This window comes from Xenopus laevis, chromosome 7S, assembly GCF_017654675.1.
Source record: "Xenopus laevis strain J_2021 chromosome 7S, Xenopus_laevis_v10.1, whole genome shotgun sequence".
NCBI classification, from domain to species: domain Eukaryota; kingdom Metazoa; phylum Chordata; class Amphibia; order Anura; family Pipidae; genus Xenopus; species Xenopus laevis.
Genome location: NC_054384.1, coordinates 79920865 through 79935553, shown reverse-complemented (window position 1 = coordinate 79935553; position 14689 = coordinate 79920865). Strand labels below are relative to the sequence as shown.

The following is a 14689-nucleotide window of genomic DNA, read 5'->3' as shown; positions in this document are numbered from 1 at the left end:
TTACCCCACTCTTGTATGGATATCAAACAGTCCAAAAAGGCAAGTTTGTTTTCGTGGACATCTTCCCTTTGTGAACTTGATGTTATTGTCCACTGAGTTAATGTGTTCTGTAAAGGCCACCACTTCATTGGATCTGATTTTAACCCAAGTGTCCACAACATACCTGAACCAGTGACTGGAATTTAAATAAGGCCCTCCTTTCCACTTCCTCCATATACAAGTTAGCTACAATGGGAGAGACTGGTGAACCAATTGCACAGCCATATTCCTGTCTATAAAAATGGTCCTTGTATTTGAAGTATGTGGTGGTAAAGCACAAATCTAGCAACAAACATACTTGGTTAGGACAAGCTTCGTTCTGCTGCTGAGGGTGTTATCTTGCTGCAGTTGATTTCTTACAGTCTCAATTGCCTCTGTCGTAGGTATACATGTGAACAATGAAGTGACATCATATGATACCATTGTTTCTATTGCCTCTAGTCTAATGCCATGAATCTTGGATGCAAACTCTTTGGCATTCTGGATATGATGCACTGCATTGCCTACCAACGGTGCGAAGATGTTAGCCAAGAATTTTGGGATGCTCTAAGTCACTGAATTGATGCTTCTGACAATAGGTCTTAGTGGGGCTCCTTCTTTGTGTATCTTGGGGAGTCCGTATAAGCATGGGGTGGCTTCTCTGGGGTACAGGCAGCGGTATAAGTCTGCAACTTATCACCTTTTGCTTGTAACGCCTCGTTGGGTCTTTCCTTAAGGGTTCATATGTATTGCTATCACTGAGTAATGTGGTTATCTTGCAGTGATAGTCAGGTGTGTTGAGCACAACTGTGCATCGCCCTTTATCTGCTGGCAGGATAGTGATGTTCGGTTCCTTACTAAGTGAATTGAGAGCTCTCCTTTCTTGTGTAGTAAGTTTCAAGGGAGGTGTTCTGGCACTTGACAAGGCAGCTGACACTTTTAGCCAGAGTTGTTCCGCTTCCTCTTTTTGTATGTGATTATTATTGATGGCAGATTATGTGGCTGTGATGAGTTCAACTACTGCCATTTGTTGTGGTGTGTCTTTCCTAAGTATTTGCACCCCCTGACTGCTGTTTCCAGAAGCTAGGCTGAGCTGGACTGCGTGTCTTGCCACTTCATACCTTGTGCCTCTTATTGACACTCCCGATACAAGGCAGGGGGGGTGGGGACACACCTAAATGTCTTCCTTTGCCCACCGTCTTGAATGGAGGGCTTTCAGGGCGAAGCATTTGGCTGTTTGGTCAAAAGTGCAATAAAATTAAAATGGGCAGTTGCACTTTTCTTTTGCATTGGGCATTGTAAATTACCCCTATTATAGGGGTTCAGTGACCATCCAACATTGAAGCAGTAGCCAAAATATTTATAAAATTATAATTTTTTTATTAGGACGTGCATAAGCCTAACACGTTTCGTGCCTGAAGTGGGCACTTACTCATAGGCTTATGCATGTCCTAATAATTTTTTTTAAATTTTTAAATATTTTGACTACTGCTTCACTGTTGGATGGTCTCTTCAAATACTTGAATTTCCTATTATCCAGGATGTTGCAAAAACAGACAATGCCATTCACTGCAGTAAAATGGAACACAGGGCAGTTTCAGACGGTTTTCCCTGCTATCATTGCAGCATCAAAATTGTCATGGGATGTGATTTAGGTGTTTTGGCAAGAAGTCTGCAAATTGGTCCCTCACATGTAATCGGTTTTCCCCTATTATGTCACTTGTTCCATGTATTTTACTATTTACAGGAGCTAAAAGTATTGCTCAGAGCAGTGCAATAATGTTTTCCTATATGGGAGGCTCCTTGGGCTCGGTGTTGCTGCGTGTGTGTGTGTATGTGTTGCTGTGTGTGTGTCGGGGTCCTGCAGACAGTAATACGACTTGTATTGGAACAACCCGCCCACTGCCTCCGAGCATCTCCCTCTCTGTAGTTCCTGGTGCACAGAGAAAGCCCTTTGTCGTCTCAGCACAAGCCTGTCCTTTACCTTCAGTCAGAGGGGGAGGAAAATAGGTGGGGAGCTGGGCCTGCCCTCGAAAAAAGGGGGGTTAATTCACAGATCAGCGGCAATGCTCAAACAATGCACCAGCTGTTACTTTTGGATATATGCACCCCTTTAAAGGTGATCCTGTTATTTCTTTCCCCATGTGTTTAACCTTTGATTGATTTAATTTTTATTTCCTCGTGTGTTGTTTGCAGTATTGTATAGAAGCCCTTGTTGGAGACCTGTCTGGTAATTATGGAGTTAATTGTAAGGGCCAGCTAGTTAACGCTTCCAAGCCTGGAACATTCACGAGTTGTCAGTGTAGCACTTGGTTGGGTTGTCCCCTGTGCTAGTACAAATACAGTGGTTGTCATGCCCTAAAACAAATGTCAAGTCATTGGTAATTCCTGCTGCACATTCCATATGATCTAATGCTAAACTCTGCCTGTGATGTCAGTGTTTCTGCATGGGAGGGGGTTAACCATAAATCTTAAGCTGCACTGCTTTCAGGGGTAGATATATCCCGGGAGTAGCGTTGTCTTGTATTTATAAATAATATATGCCGAGTTTCTATTGTATTCATGCCTGGATATAGAAAAGTTGGTGTTTTTGTTGTGTCTGAATGTGTTGTGGTGCCTGATTTTGTGTTTTTGCATCCATGCCATGGTTTCTCCTATGCCTCAGCTGTTTGATACAGCCTCTCACAGGAGTCAGTACCACCCGTGCCTGGATACACGAGGCAGAGAAATAGGAAGGGGGTGAGCAGCACATCCAGCCTTCTATTTAGTGTTTTTTTTCTTCATTCGATCCTAATATCCAGCCTTATCCTAGCTATTGTCCTTGATGTCTAGTGGCAGTGAAACAGAAACATCAGTCATAAAAGGAGAAACAGAGAGAGGGGAGGAATAATGTTCCCTTTTATTCGTCCTTCAGTGTAAGACGTTAGTAATCACTTTGCTCTGGATTCTATAAAGAATTCAATCCAGTGAGTAATATCTGTTTGCAGCTTAAACATGCCTTTAATGGCTGGTATGAAGAGCCTGCTGATGCAGTGGTGTGAGTGTGTGCAAGTGTGATGCAGAATAGTCAGCATTCCGCTTCTGAAGCTGCTCTGCCTTCCGCTCTGCTTTGCAACCATAGATTGTTCCAACACATGCAGATATTGCTTGCGTCTTTATCGTGCCTGGGGATGTTGCTGAATTACCTCTGAAGGGAGTCAAAGGCTGGGAAAGGCATCAATCTGAGGAAGGTACAAGTCACTAAAGCTTCCTATGGAAAAGGGATGCTGCCGATGAGGACTGTTACAGCAAGGAATGTATCCCAAGAAATCTGACGGTATGTTGTGAAGGCCTTGTTCACCGGAGCTGGCAGAGATCATTACTGGGGTCTGTACTATTGGCAGATAAGATGTGCAAATAACCTACTCTCTTGCTTTCCATCCCTCTCCTCAAAAGAAATGCTTTGGCTACTATGCATGTCCCACAAACTATAATTATCATCTGCATTGCTGCAAACGAAAAGTGAGCAATAAACATGTTCGATATTATGAGTTAGCGTTCTGGTCCATGTGTAAGCTAGGGCTTGGGGTGTGTATCCAGTAAACGTATTACTGTTTAATTACAGACTTTTCATTGAATTGCAGAATGAGATGCCTTTAATTATGTAATGCAAACTGTTTAATTGTATGTATTCAAATGCATGTACATCATTATACTGTTCGTGAAATAATGTTTTAAGAGCTAAAATCACTCCTAAAATGGGTTACCTTTCCTTACTTAAAGGTATGTGGAGCACATTGGCTTTGTTTTCTTTGATGTGAGCATCTTCCCTCTCTCTATAGATGGTGTTTAATAGATTAATGGCATATTGGAGTATGGCTGGCAGTGGGTGATTGTAATTCTGTTTTGACAATGCTAATCAGAGAGGAATAGAATTCAGTATCTCAGTATGCATTTATTCCATTTAGAGCAATACTTCCTATTGTGTGTAATGTGAATTCAGATATCTGCATGTCCAGCACTCCTATAGTTTCTTTTGGCAAACAAGTATGTAAATAAAACGACACGAAAAGAAATTCTTTATATACTGTAGTGCAGTTTTATTTTACTGTTTTGAAGCATCATTGCCTCTGGGGTAGAGGACATAAAGGATTCTGGTTTGATTGTTTTTATTTGTTCAGCGTACATAAAGTCTGGAGTAACCAAAAATGAAACTGTATTCACAGCAACTTGTTTTCAATGGTTATTTTTACTAATGTGAATGGTCATTTTTTTTATTCTGAACTCCATGTTTACTTTTATTTAGGGCAATGTATTCTTGAACTCCTGCCAATGAGACACTGCGATTTGTGTGCCAATATCCATCCATACAACTTTCTGTATTTGGACCCTATGGTTGTAAACCTTCTGCCAGGAATGTGTGGGGCAAAATTGTTTTAATCAATCAGTCATCTGGCCAACATTTTTGCGATCTTTTATGGAATTTGGAAAGATATGTGAGTTAGTATGCTCTTCTACTTCAGGATGGTGACTCCCATACTTCTAGTCTTTTAGATCAAGTGAGGGCCAGGGGCTGAGGGAATTTTCTTTTAACAGGAGTCTTATAAGATGCAGATACACTAGATTTAGATTATATCATTTAGATTAAATAATTATACAAGATAAAAGGAGTATAATTAGTTGGAGACAGCTGTAGTGTTTTACTAGTGTAGAATAGTATACGTTTTTCTTTTTTTCTTGGTTGACTAGATTTCCGTAAACAGAAGACAGTCTCAGTAGACTCTATATATATATTTAGAGGATTTATTTCTGTATCCATATAGTATTTAGTAGAAAGTTACCTAAAGAAGCATGCCATATGGTATATTAATCCCTTTATACACCTGATTAACATTTCTTCATAGGACTCTTAACCCTTCTGGGTAGACTGTTTTTTACTAATTTTGTTATCTAGATTAATTCATTTAAACTTTTCAACAGTTTAGAAACTCATCTTGATATAATTAAAAAAACACTACCTAGAATTTTAATGTGGTATTATTTTATTCTTTCACTGCAAAGCCCTCTACTGCCTGCTATCCTACTGACCCTTCTCATGTCATTGCTGCATTACGTGATAACACTTTAGTTTAGTCCACAAACCTTGCTGATTGGTTTGTCCCATTGCCCTACGGTATGATTCCTGTTTCCTTGTGAGAATGTCCCTACATTCTCTCTGGTAATCTAGCTGTAGGAACTGCAGTAGGGACCTGCCTCGTGCTCCTTAATGTGCCTGGAACACCCTTCTTTTTGGCACAGATCACAATATTCTCTCTTTACTCTTACTAAACATCTGTGCTATATCTTTTTTTTTTACTGATGATTGGGTGGACAGAATATTCCTACTCTTTAGATTTTTAATATATACATATATTAGAAGAATAAACTGTGCCAGCAGCTAATGAGCATCAAGTTTTATTCTATGGAGAGACCTTCATTAAGGTATGTATAGATGAAATTGTGCAGAGAAATATTGTTCTCTGCCAAGTAACCTATGACTGTATTTAATGGATATATTGTCTTTAATGGAAACATAAATGGAAGGTAATCCATTCTTATAAATAAGTTGCATTTTCTCTAACATTTTATTATGTTCATCCCTCATTGGAGAGTGGAATAAAAAAGGTTTACTTATGTATGCAAAGTATGATACTGAGACAAATGTGCATCCTTATATCAATAATCCTCTTACTGTGTCTACCATTGCTGCTTTAATAAATTATGATTTCTCAGAAGAGATTTCCTCTTTGCTCATGTGCATTCATCATATCCATAGTTTATTAACCTGTCCTCAAATGAACAGTTTGTAGCTCTATAGGATGAGCTTATTAAGTATCTATATATTTGGCTGTAGTATTCTAAATAGAAAGCAATGCTTTAAAACTGTTGCTGAAAAGCATTAAGATATGTTGGGTGAAGGAATTACTGCTATGTAACCACTCTTTTTAGTCTTGTGCCGTGTAGCTATTGGCGGCTTCCATGTGCACAAAAGTGAAAGCATATATGATCTTTTGGATTCAGATTCAGTTGCTGCTGCTGAAAAAGGCAGAATCCTGAATTCGGTGCATTCCATTTGAATCCTAGGTAATCAACTGTGTTGGAACATTTAATTCCAAAAACTTGAACTGAGGTTTGGAAATATTAATAGGTAATGTTTTAGCAATACAAGCCTGAAATTGAAATTTGTCTAAAATATTTAATATATTGGGAACGCTGATAAGTGGTTTATTAATGTAGGTCTATTTTTTCTGCATAAATATTTTAATTATGAACATTAATCTGTAACAATATTACTTTGTAAAGTTAGGAAAAGTTTCACTAATTAGGTGAGTTGTTCCAAAGTAAGGGAGAATGATAAAGGACACCCTTGATGGGTACCACTTACAACTTAAGCGGGTGGTTCACCTTTTAGTATGTTATATAATGGCCAAATGTAGTTTTGTAATTATTTGGCTTTTTCTTCTGATTCTTTCCAGCTTTCAAATGGGAGTCACTAACCCCATCTATAAAACAAAGGCTTTGTAAGGCTACAAAAGTATTGCTATTGATATTTTTTATTATTCGTTGTCTATTTAGGCCCTTTCCTGTTCATATTTCAGTCTCTTAGTCATATTAATGTTTGGTTGCTATGGTAATTGCTATGGTAATTTGGACCCTAGATTGCTGAAATGGCAAATGGGAGAGCTTCTGGATAAAAAGCTAAATTACTCAAAAAACACAAATAATATAAAATGAAAACCAATTGCAAATTGTCTCAGAATATCTCTCTCTACATCATACTAAAAGTCAATTTAAAGGTGCACAACCCCTGGTGTCCTAAAAATATTATGTAAACTATGGGATTTCGGTTAAGTAAACATAAGGCATCTAAAGAATGTCCAGTGATATTATATTTAGAGAGGATATAGCGCAAAAAAGGCCAAGAGAGCAAATGAAATGCTTTAGGAATTTCTAGTATAAATACTTATAGAGGCGATCTATAAATGATACTATTTTATACAGTATATTATTGATTAATCTAGGAATTGCAAAAACTGTCTACTAGGACAACCCCTGACTGATGTGGATGGATTCATTGTATAAATTTAATCTGACCCCCAAGAAGAGGATTATTTATATAAGGATGTACATTTGTCTCAGTATCATACTTTGCATACATAAGTAAACCTTTTTTCTTCCACTATCCAATGAGGGATGAACATAATACAATGTTAGAGAAAATGCAACCTATTTATAAGAATGGATTACCTTCCATTTATGTTTTCATTAAAGACAATATATCCATTAAATACAGTCTTGGGTTACTTGGTAGAGAACAATATTTGTCTGCACAATTTCATCTTTACATACAAGCTGTTATAGGTCTTAATGAAGGTCTCTCCATAGAACAAAACTTGATGCTCATTAACTGCTGGCACAGTTACTTATTGTAATATATGTATATATTAAAAATATAAGGAGTAGGAATATTCTGTCTACCCAATCATCAATAAAAAAAGGTATAGCACAGATGTTTAGTAAGAGTAAAGAGAGAATGTGATCTGTGCCAAAAAGAAGGGTGCTCCAGGCACATTAAGGAGCATGAGGCAAGATAATCACTGGAAAACCCTGTTTGTATCTGTAAAAAATGATACAAGTTTTTACTGCTAGATTACCAGAGAAACTGTAAGGGCATTGTGGATCTCTCACAAGTGAAAAGGAATCATAATGGGACAAAGCAATCGGCAAGGTTTGTGGAATAAACTAAAGAGAAAGCATACAATGCAGCAATGACATGAGAAGGGTCAGTAGGATAGCAGGCAGTAGAGGGCTTTGCAGTGAAAGAAAAAAACAATACCACATTTAAATTGTAGGTTGTGTTTTTGAGTTATATAAAGATGAGTTTCCAAACTGTTGAAAAGTTTAAATGACCTACTCTCAATAAAATTAGTAAAAAATAAACTAGGTCTACCCAGAAGGGTTAAGAGACCTATGAAGAAACGTTAATCAGGTGTATAAAGGACTTAATATACCATATGGCATGCTTATTTAGGTAACTTTCTACTAAATACTATATGGATACAGAAAAAAATCCATAAAAGCATTGTTAGCATTCTGTTCCATGGAAAATGTTACTTAAATATTGATTTATAAGAAAGTGTATATTGCTATATTTACAAGGTTTAAGGTGAGAGAAAAAAAACATTTGAGCGATGTCTGAGAGATTAATGGGCTTTTTCATAGACTGCTGTGATGTCACTAAAAAACTGTATATGGTGCTACTCAGAAAATGAGTATGTCAAGTACTTGGGATCAGAATCCATAAGGCTGAGGTAGGTTCTCTCTCAGAGAATATGTAATTGAAAAATATAGACTTTGCCAAAAGTATCACAGAGTTCCCTTTAGCTCATAGTTTTTAAACCAAGAGGAGAAATAAAAACATTCAAAACAATCAACAATGAAAAGTTTGAAACTTTGTAACTCAACCACCTCCCTATGTGGTTTCAGATGCTTATTCTGGAAGATACATGTCTGGGGTCAGTAGTAGTAAATCCATAAAGAGAACCCATTCTTTTATGGGTTTGGGCTATTAAACTTTTTAGTATCTATTAAGTTATTCTTATTTTTTTTACTGATGGAAAAATAAGTCTGGTATGAGCATATTGGATAAATATATCAGTGCATTGTTTGTTTTACAACTCTAAAGATGGCCATAGATGTTAAGATCTTTAAAAGATCTTTTTGTTTAAGTAGGGCCAAGCTTATCCTGAAACTGACAATTTGTCCATCAACTAAAAAGACCATTTCAAGAGATCTTGTCTAGTTGAAGCTAGGAAAACTGAGGGGTAGCTGCCTGCTTGGCCCTGCAAACAATGGAACAATGAACGATTAAAATTTTCTAACCTGACCAATTTTCTGACTGATGTTGGATGAAAAATCATTGGATGCACGATTGTTCGGTGCCCACTAACCTCACGATAATTTAACAGATTTGTTGGATGGCAATAAAATTGGTTGTTAGGGAGAAAAAAATCTTAACATGTGGCCACCAGAGAGGCTAGTGGAGAAGTGGGTACATTCATGTGGGACTTTATTTCAGGAATGTTCTGTGATAGTCACTGACCTAATCATAAATAGTTTGGGCAGCCACTGCCATGTTAGACAAGCAACCCCATGTTCATTTGGACAGCAGTATTAATTGCACAATTATTTATGATTTGTTTTCCTAATATAACTGCTGTTAAAGGGTCCTCTTTGATTTTCTTGTCCGAGTTCTTTGTAAAACTTTGTGAAAAACTTTTTAAAGGTCATTGCAGAGTGTGACTGGCCTGCGGAATACTAGGGGACCTATTGATGATCTCCGACAAATGACCGTTCTTATCCCTGTTATAGGTCTGTGTGACACCTTATACATTTAGAACTGTCTAAATCTATTTGTTGTGAGAGTGGCCTCTCAAGGTTAATTGGAGGACATATAAATTCATTCAGGCCACTGCGATTTGAGTCAAATATATTCATTCGAACTGATATAGGGTAATAGTTCTGGATGTAAGTATGATCCTTCTTAGTAAAGGAAAAAAAGAAAGGTTAGTTTGTCCTTTAGTTATGGTTCCTCCTGCCGATCCTTCCACAGTCTCCCCGCTGTATATAGAAAGAGTCACAATCACAAATGTGGACCAGCGCCTGGGGCAACAGAGAAATCAAGAACACTATATGGTGTAGTAAATTCCAATTGTTAATTGTATCACCAATATTATATTTCAAACGTTTACTTAGCTCAAAGACAAAGGACCGCTCAAAGTTCACCCTCCCTAATGCTGTTCCAGTCGGGTGCTCTGTCCGCAGCGTCCCCACTGCTGAAATCCGAATAAACACCAAAAACAATGGACGGCACTCCGATCAAAAGAATACAGATTTATTCCGTACTCCTGTAAGGATCCAACGCGTTTCGGGAATCACTCCCTTAATCATAGGCAATATATTTCAAACGCCTTCACCAATTCAGCGGAAGTTCCTACTTACAAGACCAATATTTGGGGTATCACATGTAATAAATCCTAGGTGTAACTCCTCCTCGCAGTGTACCTTTAGCTCCAGAAAAGGGAACATAGAAATCTCGTAGTGTATTTCTATTTATTGAAAATATATATTTTAAAAAGTATTGCACTCACATTTAAAATGAAGTTGTCACATATAATAATCTCAGGTCCTTTTGCGAGTTTTCCCCGGAGTGTCGGGAATGATGTTATTGCCGGCAAAGTTTTTTTCCTCTCCCCATCTCTTTCCTCGTGGCGTTCCCTGCAGCTTGTGATGACGTCTCTTCCGCCTGACGCGTTTCGCCGATCCTATCGGCTTCATTAGAGACATGCCAAGGGAACCAGCACATTTGCTTTGACGGAGAGCAAATTCTTATAGCTGCTTTTGTATTTCAAGCAAAATAGTCACGGTGAATGCTTATTGGCTCGCCGGCAGGAGAGCAATAGATGAAAATTCCAAATCCAGCGCCACAGTGAAGAATGCATAGGCCGGTCTTCCACTGATATAGGGTAATAGTTCTGGATGCAGGTATGATCCTTCTTAGGTTTGGAAAGAAGGAAAAGATTAGCAAATAACATCATACCTTGTACCCGGTCAGGCCAGTGCATTTAAACATTTCAGGTATCTTGCTGTCCTGCACACAGTGGGAACCTACTGGAATCAATCCAGAGGAGAGCTGCCACCATAGAATGAATCTGTCATTACATTCTATTGACTATAGCCTTCCCATAACACTGTCTCCTTTCATTTGTACAGCATAAAGTCATGTATTAAGAGCTGGAGCTGAGTACATTATGGAATGTAGAATATGGTGAATATGGAATTCAGAAAAATTTCTAGCTCTGGCCTGAACTACAGCCAGTGAAAAGTAATACAATGTACCATGTGAATATATGGAATGGAGGCAGAACTCCATAAATATGTAAACAGTAGCAGTCCCTTATTTTTTCATTTGTTTTACCAGTGGATGAAATGATTATAAATTGTGGATGCAACACCTAATTTATACACAATATGTGGCAGATTTATCAAGGGGCGAATTTCGAGTTTATGGGAGTTTCTAAAAACTTGAAATTTGAAAAAAAACCCACGACCAATCGAAATTTATTTAAAAAATTAAATTTTTTTAAAAATGCGGGAATAGGATTGAGCTGCAAATTCAAAGTAAATTTGTTTTTGGGTGAAAAACTTCGAATCGAATTCAAATTTTTTTCAAAAGTCCACCAAGTGACTCCAAATTGATTGTAGGTCGAAGTCCACCAAATGACTCCAAATTGATAGGAGGTCCCCTATAGGCTAAAACACCAATTCGGCAGGTTTTAGATGGCGAATAGTTGAATTTGAATTCTCGAATTCTTAAAGGGACAGTACATGATAAATTTTAAATTCAAATTGAATTTCCCTAGTCCAATTACACTAAAATAAACTGAATTTTCAATTCGAACCTTGATAAATCTGCCCCTATATGTAGTTAAAAAGCAGCATACACTTTTCTTCTTGAGAAGGTCAAATAATAAATATAACTAGCACTCATTACATATGAACTTCTGTTTTTCTGAGGCTCAGAGAGGTTTCCCTGTATGCCTTGCCCATGCTTATTTTTATTTGATATGTGGTCGGGGCATCCCAAGCTTCTAGGGAAACTTGCGTGTTTTATATTTGACACTGGCTGATTATTTCCATGAATCCTTATTTAGAACGAACAGATTGATGTGAAGGAATATAAAGAACACAATGGGGTATAATTGAATGGGCTTTGTAAATGTGTCCCAGGCTGCAACTACTTTTTTTTATCAATATACTTTAGTGTCCTAACTAATTTCTAAAATGAGAGGAAAGGAACAGAATGTACAGAGTAAGTCAAGGCCATTAATGTAATCTCTCATTGTTCCTACTTATTGGGTCTGAAAAGAAAGCCAAGTACAGAGTATACTTTAATTGTGCTGTCTGTATTCATCCACTGAAATTCTGTTGCCGGACGCTGTCCTTTTTATTCTCAAATAGAAAGCACTTGAAGATTGTGCTTATCCTTTTTGTAAAACCTGAATTTTCATTTTCATCTGGAATGTGTGCTGTCTGGTTAACAAACGGCGAGCATTGTATATCTGCTACAAAGCCCTTTGGCACGGTACTGTATTACAGCTAGTCTTGCCTTGCAGCATTGCATGATTTTGCTTTGGTTCATCCACTTTGTCCTTGTATCGAGAATCAGTGAAGTGTGGAAAAGTACAGCTTGCCCAGAATAAATCGGGACCCTGCTGAATCTGCTCTCTCTCATGTTTTCTCAATTATTTTGAGATAAATTAAATAAGGCTCTAGTCTAAACCTTCATATTTTATAGTACTGTTTTCTAGTTTTTTTTTTTGTTTGGAGATGCTCACTAGAACAACATTAGAAGCAGTAAGAGTGTGGCCACCCAAGTTACTGTGGCCCTAATAATTGTGTTCTCATTGGAGTTGAGAGGGTTAACCTCCGAACAGCAGGGGACACTGCTTTAGTCTAATATTGTTAACATTGACATTTAGGGGCAGATTTATCAAGGGTCGAATTTTGAATTTGAAAAGCTTCAAAATTCGAATTCAAAAAGACCAATGAATTAAGTCGAAGTTTTTATGGCCGAATGGGTCTTTTTTTTGATCGAATAGCTCCAGATCTAATTAATCTAATTAATCTAATGCGATCGGATTTTTACGTTTTTCCAAAAAAAAACAAAAAAAAAACTTTGATTATACAAAGTTCACCAATTGACTCCAAATAGGTTCTAGGAGGTCCCCCATAGGCTAAAACAGCAATTCGGCAGGTTTTAGATGGCGAATGGTCGAAGTCGAATTTTTAAAGAGACCGTATATGATTTCGATATTCGAATTTTCGATTTTTTTTTTCAAATTCGAATCGAATTTGGACTATTCCCCAGTCGAAGTTCACAACAATTTTTTAATTCGAAAATTCACCACGACCTTTGATAAATCTGCCCCTAAAGGTCTATAGTTATACCTGAAATCAAGGAGGTGGCAATTTAACCCTACGTTTGCTGCCTTTAATCCAAGTAATGTTTGAATATCAAAAAAGATCTTTATTATGAAGTACAGCGTACAGTGCTGCGGTCGTGTTTGTTGCATTTTGTTGTTACCTTCCTATCAAGAAAGTTCCTTAATAATATTATGTAAATGATTTCATCTATATTCAGCTGATATGTCAGCCCCTCTCCTGTCTGCCTTTTCATAGCCTAGGGCAGCAACATTATGGTGCTAATGGTGCCTGTTGGATTGTACAGACTGAACAGCTTTGATTTCCCTTTGAATGTCATTTACAGATGACTGAACCGTTCTGTAATAATAATGAATATTAAAAGGGGCAGTTCAACTTAGAAAGAGTTTGGAAGATGTAGACAATATTTAGTCCTGTGGTTTGGAACCTATGCTGTTACCTAGTTACTAGGGTTCCACTTACCCGGTAATATGAACGAAAGACGAAGAAATGAATGGCAGAGAGCCTGAGTTAATAGATAAATTACAATAACAAATAAAATAACAATAACATATATAACCTGAAAACAAATCACTTGTGCTGGGCCCTCACAGGATGACACTTTGTTTCATGGAAATCGCTAGAACTAGAACAGTCCAAATCTTCAGTGAGAAGAGGATGTCACACAGAGACTGTAACCGTTCCATCTGAAGTGTCAATGCTGTTCTTTCGGGCTGCTTTAGTTCCAAAATTACAGGGGTTTTACCTGTAACTGCTTTGAATCTACATCCCCTTTAATTAAATATATTGTATGTCATAACTTTCCAACTATACCATTTTTTGCGGGACAGTCTCGATTTTGACAGCTCAGCCCTCAGTCCCGGATTGTTACTGAAATGTCCCGACTTTCTCTTTGATCTCCTGCACTGAACAGCCAGAAAGAGATACAAAGATTCTAACACTTAATTGGCTTTTGGCAGACAGTCCAGAATACGTGGCAGGTGCACTTCATAGTTACATAGTTACATACATAGTTAAATTGGGTTGAAAAAAGACAAAGTCCATCAAGTTCAACCCCTCCAAATGAAAACCCAGCATCCATACACACACCCATCCCTACTTTTAATTAAAATTCTATATACCCATACCTATATTAACTATAGAGTTTAGTATCACAATAGCCTTTAATATTATGTCTGTCCAAAAAATCATCCAAGCCATTCTTAAAGGCATTAACTGAATCAGCCATCACAACATCACCCGGCAGTGCATTCCACAACCTCACTGTCCTGACTGTGAAGAACCCCCTACGTTGCTTCAAATGAAAGTTCTTTTCTTCTAGTCTAAAGGGGTGGCCTCTGGTACGGTGATCCACTTTATGGGTAAAAAGGTCCCCTGCCATTTGTCTATAATGTCCTCTAATGTACTTGTAAAGTGTAATCATGTCCCCTCGCAAGCGCCTTTTTTCCAGAGAAAACAACCCCAACCTTGACAGTCTACCCTCATAATTTAAGTCTTCCGTCCCTCTAACCAATTTAGTTGCACGTCTCTGCACTCTCTCCAGCTCATTTATATCCCTCTTAAGGACTGGAGTCCAAAACTGAACTGCATACTCCAGATGAGGCCTTACCAGGGACCTATAAAGAGGCATAATTATGTTTTCATCCCT

General features: G+C 37.8%; 1 protein-coding gene across 8 annotated transcripts in view; it reads left to right on the top strand.

Moving 5' to 3' along the window:
- Positions 1-14689, top strand: part of prkcz.S (protein kinase C zeta S homeolog) — a 133464-nt gene that overhangs the window by 38273 nt on the left and 80502 nt on the right. Inside the window, exons 1-2 of one of the 8 annotated variants that reach the window (XM_041571422.1) lie at positions 1867-2137; positions 3159-3334. The exons of 5 other annotated variants lie outside the window; for them this stretch is intronic. In XM_041571422.1, coding sequence (XP_041427356.1) covers positions 3313-3334 — 22 coding nt within the window. In that variant the 5' untranslated portion in view covers positions 1867-2137; positions 3159-3312. Of the gene's footprint in view, positions 1-1865; positions 2138-2189; positions 3335-14689 lie in introns of those variants that run through there. 2 more of the 8 variants (XM_041571423.1, XM_041571421.1) reach the window with 2 other exon arrangements.